Below are 21,631 nucleotides of genomic sequence, written 5' to 3' on the forward strand. Positions count from 1 at the left end.
ACAGTCATAGGATCCTACTTTCCTGTGTTTTGTGAAATATAGTGTTTTGTACGAAAGCGAATTCCCAATATTCACACCACTTTGATATCAAATCAAGATCTGACTGGATATCTGTGCAGTTCTCATTGGGTAGCACTTCGTTATACACAACTGCAAATCAATAAACATTGTCAGTCACATCATTATTATACAACATGAACTGCAAGTGTTACATTAAGCTTTCCAGGCACATGTCTAAAGTTACTTCTACTTCAGTTGATACTCCATCCAAGGTAAACCCAATGGTCAGTGGACTGTCCAACCATGATGATCAAATGTTAAGAATAAAATCTGCTGGTGAGTTTGGTTAAGATCTTAGAAGAAAAGAAATGCATCACAGACTCATAAACAATCACTCCATCACAGTATTTAAGGCTAAGGAGAAATTTATAAAACTGACATTGTTAACGTAAAATTTAACTCTTTCCTTAAACATATTCCTGGAACACAGTGAGGCTTGTCACTCCTTAAAACAAATAAGGGCACATATCAACAGAAGCAAGGATAAGATGTAGATAACTCATGGGATTAAAGTTATCTTGTGCTAGGAAGAAAGAGCACAGTGTAATTCAGATAATAAGCAGTAGTCCAGATTTGAATTCCATCAACTCCACTGTCATTAATATTATACAATCCTCCATTCTGTCATTAAAAAAAGTGAAACTCATGTACTATGCTTAAAAAATAAAATACTCCAAGAACAAGGCACAAACTATTTGAAACATTATTAAATAACAAACAAAACTTGTAATGCAAATGAAATCTAGACTCCAGAAAACAGCTCTGCCAGAAATGGTGACACAATGAAAACACTGGCCACCAAATTCAATGATTACCTCCTCACTGTGGCTGCAAACACTGATTCACTGGTAAACAACCAAGTACACATATGTTAGAAGTACTTGGGCAGGCACTGGGTGCATTAACTACATACAACCCAATGGAGATTACAGAATTCATGTCGTCACTAAAAAGTGGTAATTCCGCTGGCTACGATGGAGTTTCTAGCAGAATATTAAAATCTTGCACTGACATATTAGGATTACCATTAAGGTATTTTTGTAATCAATCAATGATATGAAGCATATTTCCTGATGCTTGAATGAACTACATTAACACTCCTCCACAAAACTGGAGATAAGCAAACCACATCTAATTACAGAACTATAACACTCCTTCCAATCTTTCTAAAAGTACTTCAGGAGGTAGCCAATGGGAGAATAACAACTCATTTAACTGAGAAGAACTTATTAACAGTCTCTTAATTTGGCTTTCCTAAAGGATCCTCCACGCAGAAAGCAAAATGAGATCTCAGAAATGAAGTCATGGCAGAGCTAAACAAGAAAAAAAATTCTGTTGGTATATTCTATGACCTGTCCAGAGCCTTCGATTGTGTGAATCACAAAATTCTACTTAGCAAACTAAAGTGTTAGGACATTAATGACATCCCTCTAGTACGGATGAAATCTCACCTCTATGATAAACCATCTCATTAACTGACTGTATCTTTGGCATAAAAAGAAACTTGGAATGGAGGTACATAACATGCAATGTGCCACAGGGTTCAGTACTGGACACACTCTTGTTTCTAACCTACATAAATGACTGTATGGCTTTAAAGAGCATTTCAAAAACTGTACCGTTTGCTGATGACATAAGGATACTAATCAAGTCTTCAAACTCAATCCTAGCAGTCACATGTCAGATGAGAAATGAACAGGCCTTCCAATGGTTCATGGCTAGCAGTGTAAGTTATAGTCTCACAAAGGTTCATATTATGCAATTTCAAAGAAGTAAGAATGACGTTTTAGCACCAGGAGTAGACATTTATGATCATATGATGGATGAAGCAAGGAGAGTAAATTTCCTTGAGGTTTAGCTTGATAAGTCCAAATGGAGTCAACACGTGCGTAAACTAGTCAAGAAGCTCAATTCATCATGTTATTACTTTACATCCAATTGTTTTGATCTAAAGACAAGAGTGCTGGTTTATTTTGCGTATTTTCACTCCGCCTTTTCTTGTGGAGTTATCTTCTGTGTCATGTACCTAAACAATTGTGTAAAATGGATAATCTTACATCTTGCAGCAGAAGTCTTTTTCATCATCTTAGAATTCTTACACATTCTTTCCAATTGATTTACTCCTTTCAAAATTTGCAGCACAAGTACACACAATTTCACTGATAAATTAACATGTTTGGCCATCACCCTCTATTCGTTACATGAAATGAAACTTGACAACCAAGCAAAAGCAGTGGAAGGGAGGCAGGACGTCTGACAACAACTATGACTTAACAACAGCTACAAAAGCAACATACAGCAATTTACCATAGTGGTTTATCAAATGAGTGCAATTAAGCATTGTCAACAAAAATACATACTGAAACTTCCTCTCCAATAAGCAGTTCTTCTACAACAATTTTGTTTCCAGCATCACCAAAGCAACGATCATTAAGCATATTGTCAACAGTCTGACAGGCATGTTCCTGTGACTTTGCCACAACAACTCCTTTCCCTGCAGCAAGTCCACTAGCCTTCACCACAAGAGCAGGGAAAGTTGCACTGAGAACAAGCAACAGAAATAGCACATAAAAATTATACACATAAGTCATTTACTGAATTTGTATGGCATATTATTAGTACTAAAAATTGAGTTAAGAGATTTGTTGAGGATAACAGAGAGAAACTTCAAGAAGCATTAAAACAAAATCAACTGCTTCAAGAAAGATTAATTTAAAATAGTAGTCTAAGAAGAGAGTTCTAACTTCATATGGAAAGGTTCAGATGGATGTGAATAATATGTGATAAGTGATTTCAAAATTAAATTCTGTTGATGAATGCATACATGCCATGCAAAGGTTACTATGACAAACAATATACACCATTTGCTGCTAGATGAGAGCTTTAAATGAGTAGAAAAAAAGTGTTTGCAAAGATGAAAATTTGTAGAAGTCATTACAATCTTTTATGCATTTACAATGACTACAGACAATGTAAAATCTATGAGATTTACAAGACCATTCACACAAATGATATGGCAAACTCATCACCAGTTCCATTCTGATTCACAATATTCCGTAATAGCAGTCGTGTGCGTGTGAGGTGTGCATTTCTCTTTTCCGAAGAATACTTTGGCCATAAGCTTATAAGTAACAGTCTTTTCATAGTGCCTATCTGCAACCCAATGGTCATCTTTAAGGTGAGGAGCAATCTAACCTTTTCATAATATTACTAATATTCCGACCTGGACTTTTCATTGTTTGAAACATTAGTTTAACACTTTCTGTAACTATGGACATACCTCTTTATGAATTTCTTTGCTTCTTGGGCATCAGAGAAAGCACCCCATTGAGCTGTTGGTATTTCATGTCGCTTCATGAATTCTTTTGCCCAACTTTTATCAGACTCAATCCGAGATGCTTCCCGAGATGGTCCAAAGCAAGGGATACCAGCTGACAGCAGCTCGTTTGCAATGCCTCCAGCCAATGGATCCTCTGGGCCCACCACAACAAGCCCAACATTGTTCTGCTGGCACCATTTGGAAACAGCCTGCAACAGTGAATAAAATAATCAGGCTAAGTGGATAAAGAAGTTACCTAATTAACATTCACATTTGTGAAAAACTGTTCCGAAGAAATACTATAGATACTACATGACACATTCTTAAGTTTTTCATTTTCTTTGCAAATCCAGCTTTGTCATTTCCTGATTCTTTCTGCCAGTAATTCTATAAAAATAGTTAAATTGCTGACACAAATTCTAAAACATCTGAATTGGTAGAAACTTAAAGATTAAATGGCTACTGTTCCACAAAAGCCTACTTAAAAAGTTTCAGCAAACAATATTAAGAAAGGGACTCCCCTATGTATCGCCCCATGCAGACTGCACAGACAAGATTATTATAGTGTGCATAGAGGTTACCAAGAAATCACTGTTCCACCATGCTCTATAAATGAATGGGCTGGGAAGAAGCCCCAATAAGTGATACTGTGGGAAGTACAATATGCTACGTACTTCACAGTTGTTTCCAGAGCATAGATGTAGATGTCAACTCATTTATTATTTTGCATTATTTGTAACTTATAACTAAGGCCTGTTTTAATTGATCTCTTATGTACACAGCAACAACAAATGGCTTTAAAATATTTTCAACATTTTATAAGTATTCAAGATTTGAGTGGAGTTCTGTATTCTGCCAAAAATGTCTTCTTTAGAAATGAATTGGGAAGCTCTGCAAGTTCAAGAAAGTGTACCTTGTTAGCTTTTGGTTTTACCAGTTGCCTTGAATAACATGAGATGTATCACATATCAGAATACACAATAATATCCTAGCTTTTTGAAATGTTACCTCCTTCCCTGGGGAGGAGATGGGGTATAGGGTTGGTGTAGGTTAAATGTAAGGGAAGGTCACTCACAGCCCCAGGACAAGAGATCCACTTGAATGAAAGATCTATTTTTCACAAGTGTTTTGGAATGTAATCAGGATATCACACTGCTTTAATTGCATGAGAGGTATCTTTAAGTTTACATGGAGGATGATGGATTTGAACAAAGCAATGCTGTGTGACAACTATACATCAGCATTTGGTAAAGTAATACGACATCACTAAAAGCTGACACATCTGTCTTTCCAATACACAGCAATTGGTTAAAAATCTACAACACAAATAATATAAATAAATAAACTCACCTTGTAGTCTTTTATGTTGATATCAACTATTTTAACTTTCGTTATTTGTTGTATGCCAACATTGCCGGGAACTACATATATCTCCTTCACCTGCAAAAATGGTAGGTGTAATGATGAGTGAAAATTTTCATTTGATTATGTTTCCACCTTATTTCCTATTATGGCAGAAACAAAACACCTAAACTGTTTGTGCTCAGAACTCATACTTTTTTATTTGGCCTGTAAGATGGCTTTACAAATGTGTTTCAGTAGCACTCCAAGGTCTGACAGCATGGATGCAGAATAAATGGTGGGACATACAACATTATTTGTACTTGGATCCAGCACCATTCCTTCTTCTGCATGCCCATATTATATAATAATGTGAGCAGCATTATTTGTTAAATATTTCCTCTTTGTTAATTAAAAGAACACTAGCATAAACAAAGATGAGTATGTACAGCAGTACAACTAAATTTTGCTTCTAATATAATATACATAAGTTTTATCATATAATCACAGCACTTAATAACTAATAACCTGCCTCTGTAGCTAAGGCTGCTAATATGCACTAGTGTGGTGACACTCAACTCGGGGGTCAGTAGGTTTGAATCATGGTGGTGGATAAAATTTTCCTGTCAGTTTTCGCTCAGCAAGGGGAGGAGAGGTGGTGATGTAAAGCTCCTGATCCCCAGGCTTTGCACCAATATCCTGGACTCAACTTGAGATCTCTCCACAGTGTCTCCTGATGTGAGGGCTAATATATCTCAGACAAGCACCTGCTTGCACCAGCCACCTGCATAAACAGATCTATTAGGCGGGTCCTTGGCTGAGAAGGGGCACCCTGTTGGCCACCAAGCAGAGTCCAGGTCACACTGGCAGCCAGCAGGAGCCATCAGATAAGCTGCTAGAGGTCACAAACTATACGCACTAGTTTATTGCACGTAGACACATTATTGAAAATAGTATGTATGGTATTCTGTTGTGGGCAGCCTATTTAAGGCCATGCACAGACCACAGAAGTCAGTCTTTGCTGAGTAAGCCAAGGGTCCAGGTGCCAAGAGCAACTGCTCTACCACAATCAGGGGCTTACTTCAGTGTATCTGAGAAGATGCATCACAGTGCACTGCTGCTATCCCGCCAGGTCATCCTCCCAGAACATCCACTATGTTCTGGATCATTAACAACTGCCATATGGCCTACGGTGCTAGCTCAACAGTCTGGATCTGTAAATTATACCGGTTGTTGACTTTTGCATCACCAAACTATAAAATCCCTCACCTATTGTGGACAGTTACTATCAGTGATTGATGTCTAACTCCAGAAAACACAACTGACATTCTTGGTTATTTTCTGAATTATGTTTACAGGCTAATTCACACAGGATTAAGTTCCTTTCAATACCAGCCTTCTGCCAGACTGTTCAGAACACGTATTAACTGTTGTTCTATTAGAAATGGTCTTCTGTCAAGAGTTTTTAGTTATCTGGGTATTTAGCCAGAAATCAATTGCTATTATTGTAATTTGGCCTTCAGCCAATTACTGTTTCTTATTTTGGCCTCCAGCCATGGTCACCATCACTAAAAAGGGATTTACATCTACATTTATACTCCGCAAGCCACCCAACGGTGTGTGGCGGAGGGCACTTAACGTGCCACTGTTATTACCTCCCTTTTCTGTTCCAGTCGCGTATGGTTCACGGGAAGAATGACTGTATGAAAGCCTCCATGCGCGCTCGAATCTCTCTAATTTTACATTCGTGATCTCCTCGGGAGATATAAGTAGGGGGAAGCAATATATTCGATACCTCATCCAGAAACGCACCCTCTCGAAACCTGGCAAGCAAGCTACACCGCGATGCAGAGCGCCTCTCCTGCAGAGGCTGCCACTTGAGTTTGCTAAACATCTCTGTAACGCTATCACGGTTACCGAATAACCCTGTGACAAAATGCACCGCTCTTCTTTGGATCTTCTCTATCTCCTCCGTCAACCCGATCTGGTACGGATCCCGCACTGATGAGCGATACTCAAGTATAGGTCGAACGAGTGTTTTGTAAGCCATCTCCTTTGTTGATGGACTACATTTTCTAAGGACTCTCCCAATGAATCTCAACCTGGTACCCGCCTTACCAACAATTGATTTTATATGGTCGTTCCACTTCAAATCGTTCTGCACGCATACTCCCAGATATTTTACAGAAATAACTGCTACCAGTGTTTGTTCTGCTATCATGTAATCATACAATAAAGGATCCTTCTTTCTATGTATTCGCAATACATTACATTTGTCTATGTTAAGGGTCAGTTGCCACTCCCTGCACCAAGTGCCTATCCGCTGCAGATCTTCCTGCATTTCGCTACAATTTTCTAATGCTGCAATTTCTCTGTATACTACAGCATCATTCGCGAAAAGCCGCATGGAACTTCCGACACTATCTACTAGGTCATTTATATATATTGTGAAAAGCAATGGTCCCATAACACTCCCCTGTGGCATGCCGGAAGTTACTTTAATGTCTGTAGACATCTCTCCATTGATAACAACATGCTGTGTTCTGTTTGCTAAAAATTCTTCAATCCAGCCGCACAGCTGGTCTGATATTCCAAAGGCTCTTACTTTGTTTATCAGGCGACAGTGCGGAACTGTACTGAACGCCTTCCGGAAGCCAAGAAAAATAGCATCTACCTGGAAGCCTGTATCTAATATTTTCTGGGTCTTATGAAAAAATAAAGCGAGTTGGGTCTCTCACGATCGCTGTTTCTGGAATCCATGTTGATTCCTACATAGTAGATTCTGGGTTTTCAAAAATGACATGATACTCGCGCAAAAAACATGTTCTAAAATTCTACAACAGATCAACGTCAGAGATATAGGTCTATAGTTTTGCGCATCTGCTTGACGACCCTTCTTGAAGACTGGGACTATCTGTGCTCTTTTCCAATCATTTGGAACCTTCCATTCCTCTAGAGACTTGCGGTACACGGCTGTTAGAAGGGGGGCAAGTTCTTTCGCGTACTCTGTGTAGAATCGAATTGGTATCCCGTCAGGTCCAGTTGACTTTCCTCTGTTGAGCGATTCCAGTTTCTTTTCTATTCCTTGGACACTTATTTCGATGTCAGCCATTTTTTCATTTGTGCGAGGATTTAGAGAAGGAACTGTAGTGCGGTCTTCCTCCGTGAGACAGCTTTGGAAAAAGGTGTTTAGTATTTCAGCTTTACACGTGTCATCCTCTGTTTCAATGCCATCATCATCCCAGAGTGTCTGGATATGCTGTTTCGAGCCACTTACTGATTTAACGCAAGACCAGAACTTCCTAGGATTTTCTGTCAAGTCGGTACATAGAATTTTACCTTCGAATTCACTGAACACTTCACTTCACACATAGCCCTTCTTACGCTAACTTTTACATCGTTTAGCTTCTGTTTGTCTGAGAGGTTTTGGCTGCGTTTAAACTTGGAGTGAAGCTCTCTTTGCTTTCGCAGTAGTTTCCTAACTTTGTTGTTGAACCACGGTGGGTTTTTCCCGTCGCTCACAGTTTTACTCAGTATGTACCCCCCCCCCCTCCCCCCCCCCCCCCATGAACCATGGACCTTGCCGTTGGTGGGGAGGCTTGCGTGCCTCAGCGATACAGATAGCCGTACCATAGGTACAACCACAACGGAGGGGTATCTGTTGAGAGGCCAGACAAACGTGTGATTCCTGAAGAGGGGCAGCAGCCTTTTCAGTAGTTGCAAGGGCAACAGTCTGGATGATTGACTGATCTGGCCTTGTAACAATAACCAAAACGGCCTTGCTGTGCTGGTACTGCGAACGGCTGAAAGCAAGGGGAAACTACGGCCGTAATTTTTCCCGAGGGCATGCAGCTTTACTGTATGATTAAATGATGATGGCATCCTCTTGGGTAAAATATTCCGGAGGTAAAATAGTCCCCCATTCGGATCTCCGGGCGGGGACTACTCAAGAGGATGTCGTTATCAGGAGAAAGAAAACTGGCGTTCTACGGATCGGAGCGTGGAATGTCAGATCCCTTAATCGGGCAGGTAGGTTAGAAAATTTAAAAAGGGAAATGGATAGGTTAAAGTTAGATATAGTGGGAATTAGTGAGGTTCGGTGGCAGGAGGAACAAGACTTCTGGTCAGGTGACTACAGGGTTATAAACACAAAGTCAAATAGGGGTAATGCAGGAGTAGTTTTAATAATGAATAGGAAAATAGGAATGCGGGTAAGCTACTACAAACAGCATAGTGAACGCATTACTGTGGCCAAGATCGATACGAAGCCCACACCTACTACAGTAGTACAAGTTTATATGCCAACTAGCTCTGCAGATGACGAAGAAATTGAAGAAATGTATGATGACATAAAAGAAATTATTCAGATAGTGAAGGGAGACGAAAATTTGATAGTCATGGGTGACTGGAATTCGAGTGTAGGAAAAGGGAGAGAAGGAAACGTAGTAGGTGAATATGGATTGGGGCTAAGAAATGAAAGAGGAAGCCGCCTGATAGAATTTTGCACAGAGCACAACTTAATCATAGCTAACACTTGGTTTAAGAATCATGATAGAAGGTTGTATACATGGAAGAACCCTGGAGATACTAAAAGGTATCAGATAGATTATATAATGGTAAGACAGAGATTTAGGAACCAGGTTTTAAATTGTAAGACATTTCCAGGGGCAGATGTGGACTCTGACCACAATCTATTGGTTATGACCTGTAGATTAAAACTGAAGAAACTGCAAAAAGGTGGGAATTTAAGGAGATGGGACCTGGATAAACTGAAAGAACCAGAGGTTGTACAGAGTTTCAGGGAGAGTATAAGGGAACAATTGAAAGGAATGGGGGAAAGAAATACAGTAGAAGAAGAATGGGTAGCTGTGAGGGATGAGGTAGTGAAGGTAGCAGACGATCAAGTAGGTAAAAAGAAGAGGGTTAGTAGAAATCCTTGGGTAACAGAAGAAATATTGAATTTAATTGATGAAAGGACAAAATATAAAAATGCAGTAAATGAAGCAGGCAAAAAGGAATACAAACGTCTCAAAAATGATATCGACAGGAAGTGCAAAATGGCTAAGCAGGGATGGCTAGAGGACAAATGTAAGGATGTAGAGGCTTATCTCACTAGGGGTAAGATAGATACTGCCTACAGGAAAATTAAAGAGACCTTTGGAGATAAGAGAACCACATGTATGAACATCAAGAGCTCAGATGGAAACCCAGTTCTAAGCAAAGAAGGGAAAGCAGAAAGGTGGAAGGAGTATATAGAGGGTCTATACAAGGGCGATGCACTTGAGGACAATATTATGGAAATGGAAGAGGATGTAGATGAAGATGAAATGGGAGATACGATACTGCGTGAAGAGTTTGTCAGAGCACTGAAGGACCTGAGTCGAAACAAGGCCCCCGGAGTAGACAACATTCCATTGGAACTACTGACGGCCTTGGGAGAGCCAGTCCTGACAAAACTCTACCATCTGGTGAGCAAGATGTATGAAACAGGCGAAATACCCTCAGACTTCAAGAAGAATATAATAATTCCAATCCCAAAGAAAGCAGGTGTTGACAGATGTGAAAATTACCGAAGAATCAGTTTAATAAGCCACAGCTGCAAAGTACTAACACGAATTCTTTACAGAAGAATGGAAAAACTAGTAGAAGCCGACCTCAGGGAAGATCAGTTTGGATTCCGTAGAAATACTGGAACACGTGAGGCAATACTGACCTTACGACTTATCTTAGAAGAAAGATTAAGGAAAGGCAAACCTACGTTTCTAGCATTTGTAGACTTAGAGAAAGCTTTTGACAATGTTGACTGGAATACTCTCTTTCAAATTCTAAAGGTGGCAGGGGTAAAATACAGGGAGCAAAAGGCTATTTACAACTTGTATAGAAACCAGATGGCAGTTATAAGAGTTGAGGGACATGAAAGGGAAGCAGTGGTTGGGAAGGGAGTAAGACAGGGTTGTAGCCTCTCCCCGATGTTATTCAATCTCTATATTGAGCAAGCAGTAAAGGAAACAAAAGAAAAATTTGGAGTAGGTACTAAAATCCATGGAGAAGAAATAAAAACTTTGAGGTTCGCCGATGACATTGTAATTCTGTCAGAGACAGCAAAGGACTTGGAAGAGCAGTTGAACGGAATGGATGGTGTCTTGAAGGGAGGATATAAGATGAACATCAACAAAAGCAAAACGAGGATAATGGAATGTAGTCGAGTTAAGTCGGGTGATGCTGAAGGTATTAGATTAGGAAATGAGACACTTAAAGTAAAGGAGTTTTGCTATTTGGGGAGCAAAATAACTGATGATGGACGAAGTAGAGAGGATATAAAATGTAGACTGGCAATGGCAAGGAAAGCGTTTCTGAAGAAGAGAAATTTGTTAACATCGAGTATAGATTTAAGTGTCAGGAAGTCGTTTCTGAAAGTATTTGTATAGAGTGTAGCCATGTATGGAAGTGAAACATGGACGGTAAATAGTTTGGACAAGAAGAGAATAGAAGCTTTTGAAATGTGGTGCTACAGAAGAATGCTGAAGATTAGATGGGTAGATCACATAACTAATGAGGAAGTACTGAATAGGATTGGGGAGAAGAGAAGTTTGTGGCACAACTTGACCAGAAGAAGGGATCGGTTGGTAGGACATGTTCTGAGGCATCAAGGGATCACCAATTTAGTATTGGAGGGCAGCGTGGAGGGTAAAAATCATAGGGGGAGACCAAGAGATGAATACACTAAGCAGATTCAGAAGGATGTAGGTTGCAGTAGGTACTGGGAGATGAAGAAGCTTGCACAGGATAGAGTAGCATGGAGAGCTGCATCAAACCAGTCTCAGGACTGAAGACCACCACAACAACAACAACAACACCTTTCTAAAACGCATTTTATGATTGCCTTGAACTTTTTCCATTAACATTCAACATTGTCAGTGTCGGAACAGAAATTTTCGTTTTGATCTGTTAGGTAGTCTGAAATCTGCCTTCTATTACTCTTGCTAAACAGATAAACCTTCCTCCCTTTTTTTATATTCCTATTAACTTCCATATTCAGGGATGCTGCAACAGCCTTATGATCACTGATTCCCTGTTCTGTACTTACAGAGTCGAAAAGTTCGGGTCTGTTTGTTATCAGTAGGTCCAAGATGTTATCTCCACGAGTCAGTTCTCTGTTTAATTGCTCGAGGTAATTTTCGGATAGTGCACTCAGTATAATGTCACTCGATGCTCTGCCCCTACCACCCGTCCTAAACATCTGAGTGTCCCAGTCTATATCTGGTAAATTTAAATCTCCACCTAAGACTGTAACATGCTGAGAAAATTTATGTGAAATGTATTCCAATTTTTCTCTCAGTTGTTCTGCCACTAATGCTGCTGAGTCGGGAGATCGGTAAAAGGAGCCAATTATTAACCTAGCTTGGTTGTTGAGTGTAACCTCCACCCATAATAATTCACAGGAACTATCCACTTCTACTTCACTACAGGATAAACTACTACTAACAGTGACAAACACCCCACCACCGGTCGCATGCAATCTATCCTTTCTAAACACCGCCTGTGCCTTTGTAAAAATTTTGGCAGAATTTATCTCTGGCAGGAAATAAACTTTGTTTCTTTACATCCTGATAATGTTCTTGTCTACGGACCATTGGTATAGCAAGGGCATATGAGAATGTTCATGGTGATCTGTCCGTCGGATGACGACATTAAGCCGGTGGCCCCTTCAGTGCTATTTGCAAGGTGCAGGCTATGTGCCAGCACCAGGTTTTCATGCTCTCCCTTCTTTTCATATATAACAACACAAACCAAACACTACACTGTCCAAACCACTCATCACAGTCCGACACGCCAGTTACACTCTTAACACTTCATACAGTATCAGGTTGAAGGAAGGCAATGGCAAACCATTGCCACTAGGACCTTGCCATGAGAAGCGGTGCAGGTTCCTGCATCTGCTCTCCTATGCTCATATCCTGAGTATGGGACTTCGCATTGCAATAATCAGCAGGTGAGAAATAATTATACTCAACACTGACATCATCCATATGGGTGAAGAAAAATTAAATAGATCTGATGGTTGGTACAAATGGCACATACATGTTCCACATACTACTGTGAGCAAGAAAGTGCATTTTTCACTTGGTAAAAATGTTAATGCACATTAGTGACAACTGTACTATGTCACGATGCAAATTACTAACTCATGTCACTGAAAAATGTAACTATTGCAGTAAACATTTTTTATTTATTATTATAATGTACTCAATATCATTCTGTCCATTTTGTGAAAACTGTATTTGATTTTTTAGTTTTCCTGCCAATTTTGGATCACTCAGCACATCACATTTGTGTTTCAACAGATAAGATAAAGTACAATTACACCTACAGGTTTTTTCGAAGTAGCAGCTTTCTTATTAATTAACATGATTAAGTTTAAGTGGGATAAGTGTAAATAGCAAATACAGGTTTTGTAAATAAAACTGCCTTTTCCTGGCGCTAGTATAATGATAGTTCATTAGTCAAAGCTATGTAGTCATGAAACAAGTCAGCACACAGATTATGGAATAACAATTACAAAGTTTATAAACAAACAATTAACAAATTAAGAAAACACAAAAACATTGATTAAATGAATAAATAACAAAATTGAGTATATGGATATATAACACATAACACAGAAAAGTTCTCAACTACAGTAAGGAACTCCTCTACAGAATACAAGGATTGTGCCATAAGGAATCCTTTCAACTTGTATTTGAATACTTAGGGTTTATTACCCAATTTTTCCAGTTTGGCTGAGAACTTATTTATTAAAACCCTGACACACTCTCTTCTCGACAACCATCCATTTCATGTCCTTTGATTCATTTAACTGCAGTCTGATTTCTGTACAAAATCGGGAAAACCTTCTAGTCAATATATTTTGTCCCTAGTAACTTCACAATTTCAAAGCATGTATTCCAATCAACATTTTCGAAAGCTTTTTCTAAATCTACAAATTCTGTAATAAAACATTTGCCTTTTTTGAAACATATCTTGCAAGTTTTAGACTGAATAATATACTGTTTTGTGTTTCTACATTTTTTGAGAACCCAAACTAATCTTCCCCCAGGTAAGCTTCTACAAATCTTTCATTCTTCTTTATAAAATCTGTGTTACAATTTTGCTATGATGATTATTAAATTAATAGTTCACTAATGGACATGTCAGCACCTGCCTTCACTGGTATTCAGATTGTGAAATGCTTCTTTAAGTCTGAGAGTATTTTGTCTGTCTCATATAGCTCGCATACTGAAGGGAACAGTTTTGTCATGGTCAATTTTCCTGAGTATCTTAATAATTCTGAGAAAATGTTGTCTACTTCAGATGCCTCATTTCAGTGCAGGTCTTTAAGTGCCCTGTCAAATTCTTATCACAGTATGGCAACCTTGGCCTCATATTTCTCCATTTCAGCTTTCATGGAAATTATTCACATTTATGTACAATAAGCTCATACTCTCAGGAATACATGTGGTGGGTTGGTGCTACTTACAACTCCACTGTCACTTTGTATCATCGGGTTGCAAGTTGGCACATTTTATGGTGGCAACCTTCTGAGCTATGTCTGAAAGCATGTGTATGAGAACTGGTCGCAAAGCTGAGAAGGTACGTGCATTATTTAATCTTAGCTACAAAGTTGGGTAACAGATAAATGGACATCTGTTAAGACATGATACTGCAGACCATTCTGAAAGAGAAATATCTGCTACCAATTTCTACAACGCAGTTACTCAAATTTCCATGTATACGAAAAGTGCAGATTTTAGAAACTTAATAGACAGTCACTTTTCAAGTGTTCTTGTCAGTTTATCTCTGGACTTATCTTAACAAGTGACATTGGATAACAACATCAGCAAATTGTGTAGTCTTGCCTGCTTTCAAAGCTGACCTGCAAGTTTGTGTAGGGGAGAATCATAGTGGTGTCAAGTGGCATCTTATAATACAGTGTGCACTGTTACTCCTTCTTGCTGCTGCAATAGCTGAAGGGATGTTACCTATAGATCAGATCAGGTGCCATCCCATCTTGTGCCACCCATCTCAATGCAGGCCAAGTCTGGCACTCATGTAGGCAAGGAGTGTAAATGAACATAACTGAGAGGTCAAAGCATGATCACATCTAACGACATGCTTCCAGGCATTCAGTCAAGTTGTTTCCATTTTATGCATTATACTTGTTTTTGATCAACAACCAAGATGCCTTCATCATGTGCTGCAAGTTATGGTGTTACATGCATTCACTGCTTCATTGGAGTCCAGGCAGTAAGTGCACCCAACAGCACAACTCACAGCATCTGAAGTAGACAACTAAGTCAACAGTCAATATATTGAGCATTTAAATAAAACATAGACAAATAAGTTGATTATCAAAATATTGAGCATTAAAAAGAAATCAAAAACTCATTTGAACACCTGGAGGCACACCATTAATCAGTCATGTTGATAAAACCTGATACCACATGATCACACCTCCCTGAAACTGTAAAAATCACAACAAAATGGGGTGGGTGACACTAAGAGTGTATTTTATACTGTTCTGAATTTTCTACTGCAACAAATAGAGACGTATCACCATTTGAGGCTAAGGTTTCCTACTCCATGACATCCAGAGACATCCTGTGTGCTGCTGCCTAATATGTTCTGGTAGTTGAGACTATTCCAATTTATTTATTACCATGTCAGATGTACGAAGTATATAATCAACACAGGGAAATTCATTGTTGACATCAGTTTCCGCATTGGTTGACCAAAACTTGGCCACATCGAGTGCATTTGGTGTCCACCGGTCTCTCATGGTGCATATGGCTGGAGACAAAGAGCACTTTAGTAGATGGTTGTTAGTCTGCACAGCACTACACATGCAAAAAACTGACTTCACAGGAAGATCCCACTTTTGCAGGTTGGTCTTGCATCTCGCAGAAGTAGAATATAGTATGTTCACGGCCTTTCACATTATTTGCTTCTCTGTATGACCAGGAAGGAACTCTTCTTTCAGAAATATCCATTTCTCCAAAAGTTGACATTTTTTCCGCCACTTTGAGATTTTTGCTTGCTGTGGTGTTCCTCTAAGAGCTTCAGTAGTTGTCAAGAAGCTCTTTCTTGATTTCAGCCAGGGATATGTTGGCTGATGGTCACATATAGAGTGCGCTTCCATTGTGATAGCCTTGCTTTTCTCACACCTAACAGCTATCCCACTTCTAATTTCTGGAGGTGCTATATGAAGCCAATATCTACTCTCATCATTAAACTGAACATTGTGCAATTCATTTCACCACTGGAATGCTTTACTAGGCCATCAGAGATGCATAGTGAGTTGTAGAAGCATGTCTGGCAAGTTGTAGCATTGCTCAGCCCAGCTATCAGCAAACTAATAATAATGATCCTAACTGACACTCCTCATTTACGCTGCAGGTGGTGTGATACCAGCAGTGACTGGTTGTCCAATGTGGCAGTCAAGGAATGAATCTGTACGTGACTGCTAACAGAAACCAAGCTGAAAGACTGCACTTTCTTTGTTTAGGTAGCACTAACAATGACATACAGCTGACACATGTCTAATGTGTTGGATAGTTCTCCAGAAACACTATCCAGCTTTCTGAAGGTTCTAAACATGGCCTCAATGATAATAAATTAACTATGATAGCCAATTCTATCCTGGCATGTCTACAATATTAGCAAACCAAGTATGACATTGAACAAAATGGGAAAAATGGAAGCGTCCGATCCCACCCGTTTGCTTTGACCCATGACATCACAAATATGGCGGAAACGACCATAAACCACGATTCCAATATGGCGCATATAAAGACGTTACGTACACATTATGAGGACGAAAATACATCGAAAAACAAACACACACATGTTCCACAAAAAGCCCAATGACACTGACGGGACAAGTGCGGGAAATAGGGAGTTTTTGGGTGGGGAAAAACTAAATATAAACAAATTTAGATACCCACCCCCATACAAAACCATGCAAAACGACGAAAGAAACCGACATCACAAAACTCCCCAAATACCACTAAACACAATATCATCTGGAATCGGACACTTCCCTTGACCTATATAGCTCAACAGCAGCTCCCGATCCCATAAATTAGGACCTAACACTTCCATTGACCTATATAGCTCAAAAAAATCTCCTGATACCAATACCAACATTCACAGCCACACATTGGGATCGAACACTTCCCTTGACCTGTTATCCTTACAACATCTCCACATACAGCCGTCCATGGTCCGAGACGCCGGAACTTTAAGTAAGCCTCATTTCTTCATGACATACTGAACACTTCACGACTTCATCCAAAAATCCGAATAGTTGAAGAAATTTTATTAGAGACAACGCACTGTCCCTCATCATAGCCGACAACCGAAAACTGTTGACCCTGTCAGCCATATCCACACGTACCAAAGACATAAAAAAAAGCAATTTACCAAAATTCACACACGATGCCACACTCGCAAACTAAACCAAAAACATCACCTAACACACCACCAGAGAGCACCACCGATCGCATCAAAACGACACCTACAAATACGCCACTCTCACAAACTAAATTCTGCGCCGTCATGACGTCAAACACCACAACAGCCTCACGTCATGGGTCAAAGCTGGCGGTGGGATTGGACGCTTCGGTCGACCCACAAAATGGTCTACTATCTCAGCAATTCAAACTCAATTGCATGAGAATCCACAGTTTAAGATTCAGTAGTGGTCCCTGCTCTGTTCACAGCAGGAAGTTTGAATCAATGCCTTTATTTCCCTCTTTCAGAATTCAAAACAAATATGCTGTTTCCCTATCATATGCTGTTTCCCTATCATATTTTTAGAGGTGTTCAATTACTCATCAGTGCAGGTTAATTGACCTAGTAATAAACAACCAGTGTTAACATTTCACTCCTCCAGAAAGGTATACAGAATAAAGCATCCTGTTTCCATTTTCCTGTGATTTACTTTCAACTTATTCATAACAGAAAATGGAGCACAGCTCAACAATATGAAGCTTTTACAGCATCTGAAATCGTTTTCCAATACCACAGTAGCAATATTACTGTTCTCAAAATTATTATTCAACTGTATGTCTAATAATATGCATCACATTATTTGGATTAACTGAAGTATTCGATACAGCTTCACTGACTTACCTGACATCTTCCAACCTAACCTAGACCTCCAGCAACACTACAGATCAGTCTGTCACCACATACACAATTTTGTATTCACATTCATTGGCTTAATCAATTCAAAACCAAACTTTTACCTTCCATCCTATCCTAGATCCCAGTATATGCTACAGATCAGCACGTCACCACAACCTACATTCCAAAAATTAATATAGACACAAGAGGGAATATTGTCAGAGTTCTGTTGTCTTCGTGTTTCCACGCAAGACGTGTCACGTCATCACCACTGTGTTACACACTGAAGCTGATATCCAACATCAGTAGGTTCAGTTGAGCCTGTTAACTTGCTCATAGATGATAAGTTTTGTCTCATTCTATGTTGTAAAATAAAAATAAGTTATGATAGAAGGTTGGTTCCAAAACAGAATTAACTTTGCCCTTGTGCAAAGGTAGCTCTGCAGTTTTCCCTCAGTCCTATAGAAACTAGCAATTAATAAACTGTTCATAAAATAGTACTTTTCACTGATGACAGGGAAGGTGGGGTGGGGTGGCGGAATTGCAATGTGAGTGATATAAATAAATAAATGTGGTCGAATGTGACAAGGGGGCGGAATTGCAATGTGATATAAATAAATAAATAAATAAATGTGGTCGAACGTGACGAAATGTACTCAGTTATTACCTTAGATCCAATAATAAAACGTTTCCAAACTGCGAGAAAAATAATAATTTTGTAAGAAAAATGAAGTCGAAAAACAAATATAGAGAACAAAAGTCGCTATTGATTACCTTGGGCAGACACGTTATCAAACTGAGAAAATAAGGAAGGAATGACTTATTACGACATTAACTTACGTCTGGTGATTGATCCAGTTTCCAGCATAAAGCGTGTTCTCGTCCGCCGCTCCCGATGACAAGTACATTGGCTGTCATTTCAAATGACAAAACTTGGCGATTCTCCTGCAATTATAAAATCACGAGTCAATGGCAAATTTATACTGTCGATCAAGAAGATGCCGCTTACTCTAATTGTGAAATGCTGTTAATTCGTCAATTCTGTGAAATCTGTTTTGTAAGTTCATAAATCATGAAAACGAAGAAAACGTCTTGTACGCTACGCCGGTAACAACACTTCCTAATTACGTTACTGATGAACTAACACACTTAACGAATGGCATATTGTATTCTGGCAACGTTTTTGGTTTTTGTTTCCAATTTCTTAAAACTAAAGCAACGGTATAATCACTATATAGTTAATTTTCCCTCCCTTAACATGCGATTAACCTTGCAGTTATTAGCAACAGGTGGTTATGTAACGCATTACAAAAATGTTCTTGCAATGAAAATATTCAGGTATACCGACTAAGTATGTTTGTCAGAATCTATCCGAAATCTATACATTAATTATTCGCTATCTATTTCTACATTACGTTACCTAGGAGTGATTTAATACCTCGAACTCACGCACTTTGATCACAAAAAAACAGTTCGGCTAGCTGTTATTAATGTAGGTGTTCTTCTGCCACGCGGTCTTTCAAGTCGGTAGCTAATACTGATACCTACATGAACTACAGGCCTATCGTAGTCAAACGGCGCGGGTAGCCGCAGTGTACAACGTGAAACTCCAAAGTTACGAAGAAAAGCTTCTGTATTATCTGCTTTGATGCAAGAGGTCGTAACCTTTACTGACGGCATGAAAGTTTATCGTTTTGTTCCATTCTTTCCTCAGATATGATTCTCCGTGGGGGGGTTGGCTAGAAGTCCAAAACATACAAATCAACTGCCCAACTATTAAAAGTTACTTCTCAATAATGCAGTTACGCGAAATCAGAAACTGCTTTACCTGAAACAGAGTACGGTAACTGTAATGAAATTGTCATTACATTCCAAGCTGAAATACGTTCTACTGTTGTTGAGGACTATCATATGCTGAGAGATTTAGCGGGTATCTTGCTGGACAGCTATAGTGATTATGAAATTTTTGTCGTTCCTTTGGAGGATAAACAATCCTGAAGGGCAAAGTCTCGTAGTAGAGTAACGAAATCAATTCATATACAACTTGAAATCCAATATTTAAGTTCAGTCAAAGGCAACTGAGTTAACAAAACGTGAATAAAACATAACCAATATACTTATGATGACAGGGCAACTTTTTGCATTATTTGGAAAATTTAAATAGTTGATATACAAATGATGAATGTTAATCACACAATCACTTGAAACCATACCAACATAACCTTGTCTTTCGTGGACAATGCTCTTGCTGAAAAAGTTGCCTAGGTCTCCTCATAGCTGCAGTTCTGCCATTTCCTCTCTATTTCCTTCACAGAACTTCTCCTGTATGCCTATTTAGGACTAGAACTTCTGAGAGGAACAGTATCACATTTTGACACACAGTTCTAATCTACCAGAAAGTTTCAAAAGCAGCACACAGTCCACTGCAGAGTAAAAGATTCAGTCACAAACTAGCACTTTGATTGTGGCAAACTTTTTCTGTCCAATATCTTTTATTTCCAGGAGACCTAGTCAAACAAGCTTCTGTAAGGGAGACAAACTTGCAGAATGTAAGCTATGGGGATGGTTCAGGAGACATCACTGGATTGCACTGTTGGAAGGAATATTGGCTTTGAAGGTTAATGTGTCAGAAAGCTACAAAAATAGCACACACTTCACTGCAAAGTGGAAAATCACCTATGGAAACTGACTTCTGGATCACGACTAAGGCATCTCTCTGAGATATCCTTTCATTTGTGAGTGTTAGTGCAGCAGGATATGCAGAACAGAAAGAGAGCGTTATTGATGAAACTGAAGCTGCGGGGACAGGTCATAAGTCCTATCCAGATAGCTCAATGAGTAAGAGCACTTCTAGCAAAAAGTAATATTCTGGGTTCAAGTCACAATCTGGCACATACAAAGTTACAGATCATTTACTAGCATAAAAACAGCACACATTCAGGGTAAGCAATTACTGATACATATTAAGAGTGCTTAAAGATTGCTGCAATACCGAAACCTTGTTAAGTGCTTATTACGTATACATGCACAGTCTACTGATGTATGGAATAGTGTTCTGGGGAAATACCTCTTTTGCAAAGCAATCTTTTAAGCTCCAAAAGAAAGCTTTAAGATTAATAAGTGACGTTGCTTACAGAGCACTATGTAGAGATACCTTTAAGGAATTAAAAATCGTGACTTTACCATCTGTGTTTATATTTGAAAGCATGTGCTTAATGAAAAACCATCAAGTTTCACCTTTGAATAATGAGATCCACCATTATCAAACAAGGAACAGGGATGACTATCATAGGGATGTGCACAGAAAATCAATACATCAGGACAGTGCTGTTTACAAAACAAAAATACCAAACAGTAATACATTGAAAAATGAACTAAAAAATCTACTAATAAACAACAGCTTCTACAGAATTAACGAATACTGGGACTTTTGCTCAAATCTGTAGATCTACTTCATAACTCTCTAAACAAAATTTCGTAATTATCGACCGTACCTAGATAAAACCAAACTTCTTTCATCCATGTATGTATGTAATTATGCACCTAGCTTTTGTGCTGTATGTTACTATGCCTAGTTAACTAAAGTACTGGTATTTAATCTTTTAGTAAAATCAACCAAGGGGGTTTCGCAAGCCTTTCTTCTATCTGTATGCACATATGCAGAATAATGTTTTTGTTATAAAGATGTGTTGATACCAATGATAAGATTTTGTACATTATGTAAATATGTAATATTATGTACTGTTC

General features: G+C 38.9%; 1 protein-coding gene across 4 annotated transcripts in view; it reads right to left on the bottom strand.

Annotated features, from left to right (window-relative positions):
* LOC124607478 (trifunctional purine biosynthetic protein adenosine-3) overlaps nucleotides 1–19,579 on the bottom strand; it is an 81,248-nt gene extending 61,669 nt beyond the window's left edge. Inside the window, exons 1-5 of one of the 4 annotated variants that reach the window (XM_047139834.1) lie at nucleotides 19,433–19,579; nucleotides 18,725–18,829; nucleotides 4,730–4,819; nucleotides 3,341–3,588; nucleotides 2,421–2,601 (exon numbers count right to left, since the gene is read on the bottom strand). In XM_047139834.1, coding sequence (XP_046995790.1) covers nucleotides 2,421–2,601; nucleotides 3,341–3,588; nucleotides 4,730–4,819; nucleotides 18,725–18,829; nucleotides 19,433–19,564 — 756 coding nt within the window. In that variant the 5' untranslated portion in view covers nucleotides 19,565–19,579. Of the gene's footprint in view, nucleotides 1–2,420; nucleotides 2,602–3,340; nucleotides 3,589–4,729; nucleotides 4,820–18,724; nucleotides 18,830–19,304 lie in introns of all 4 variants that reach the window. The other 3 variants (XM_047139836.1, XM_047139835.1, XM_047139837.1) reach the window with 3 other exon arrangements.
* Between the last annotated feature and the right edge of the window lie 2,052 nt (nucleotides 19,580–21,631).

This window comes from Schistocerca americana, chromosome 3 (genome assembly GCF_021461395.2).
Source record: "Schistocerca americana isolate TAMUIC-IGC-003095 chromosome 3, iqSchAmer2.1, whole genome shotgun sequence".
Taxonomy (NCBI): Eukaryota; Metazoa; Arthropoda; class Insecta; order Orthoptera; family Acrididae; genus Schistocerca; species Schistocerca americana.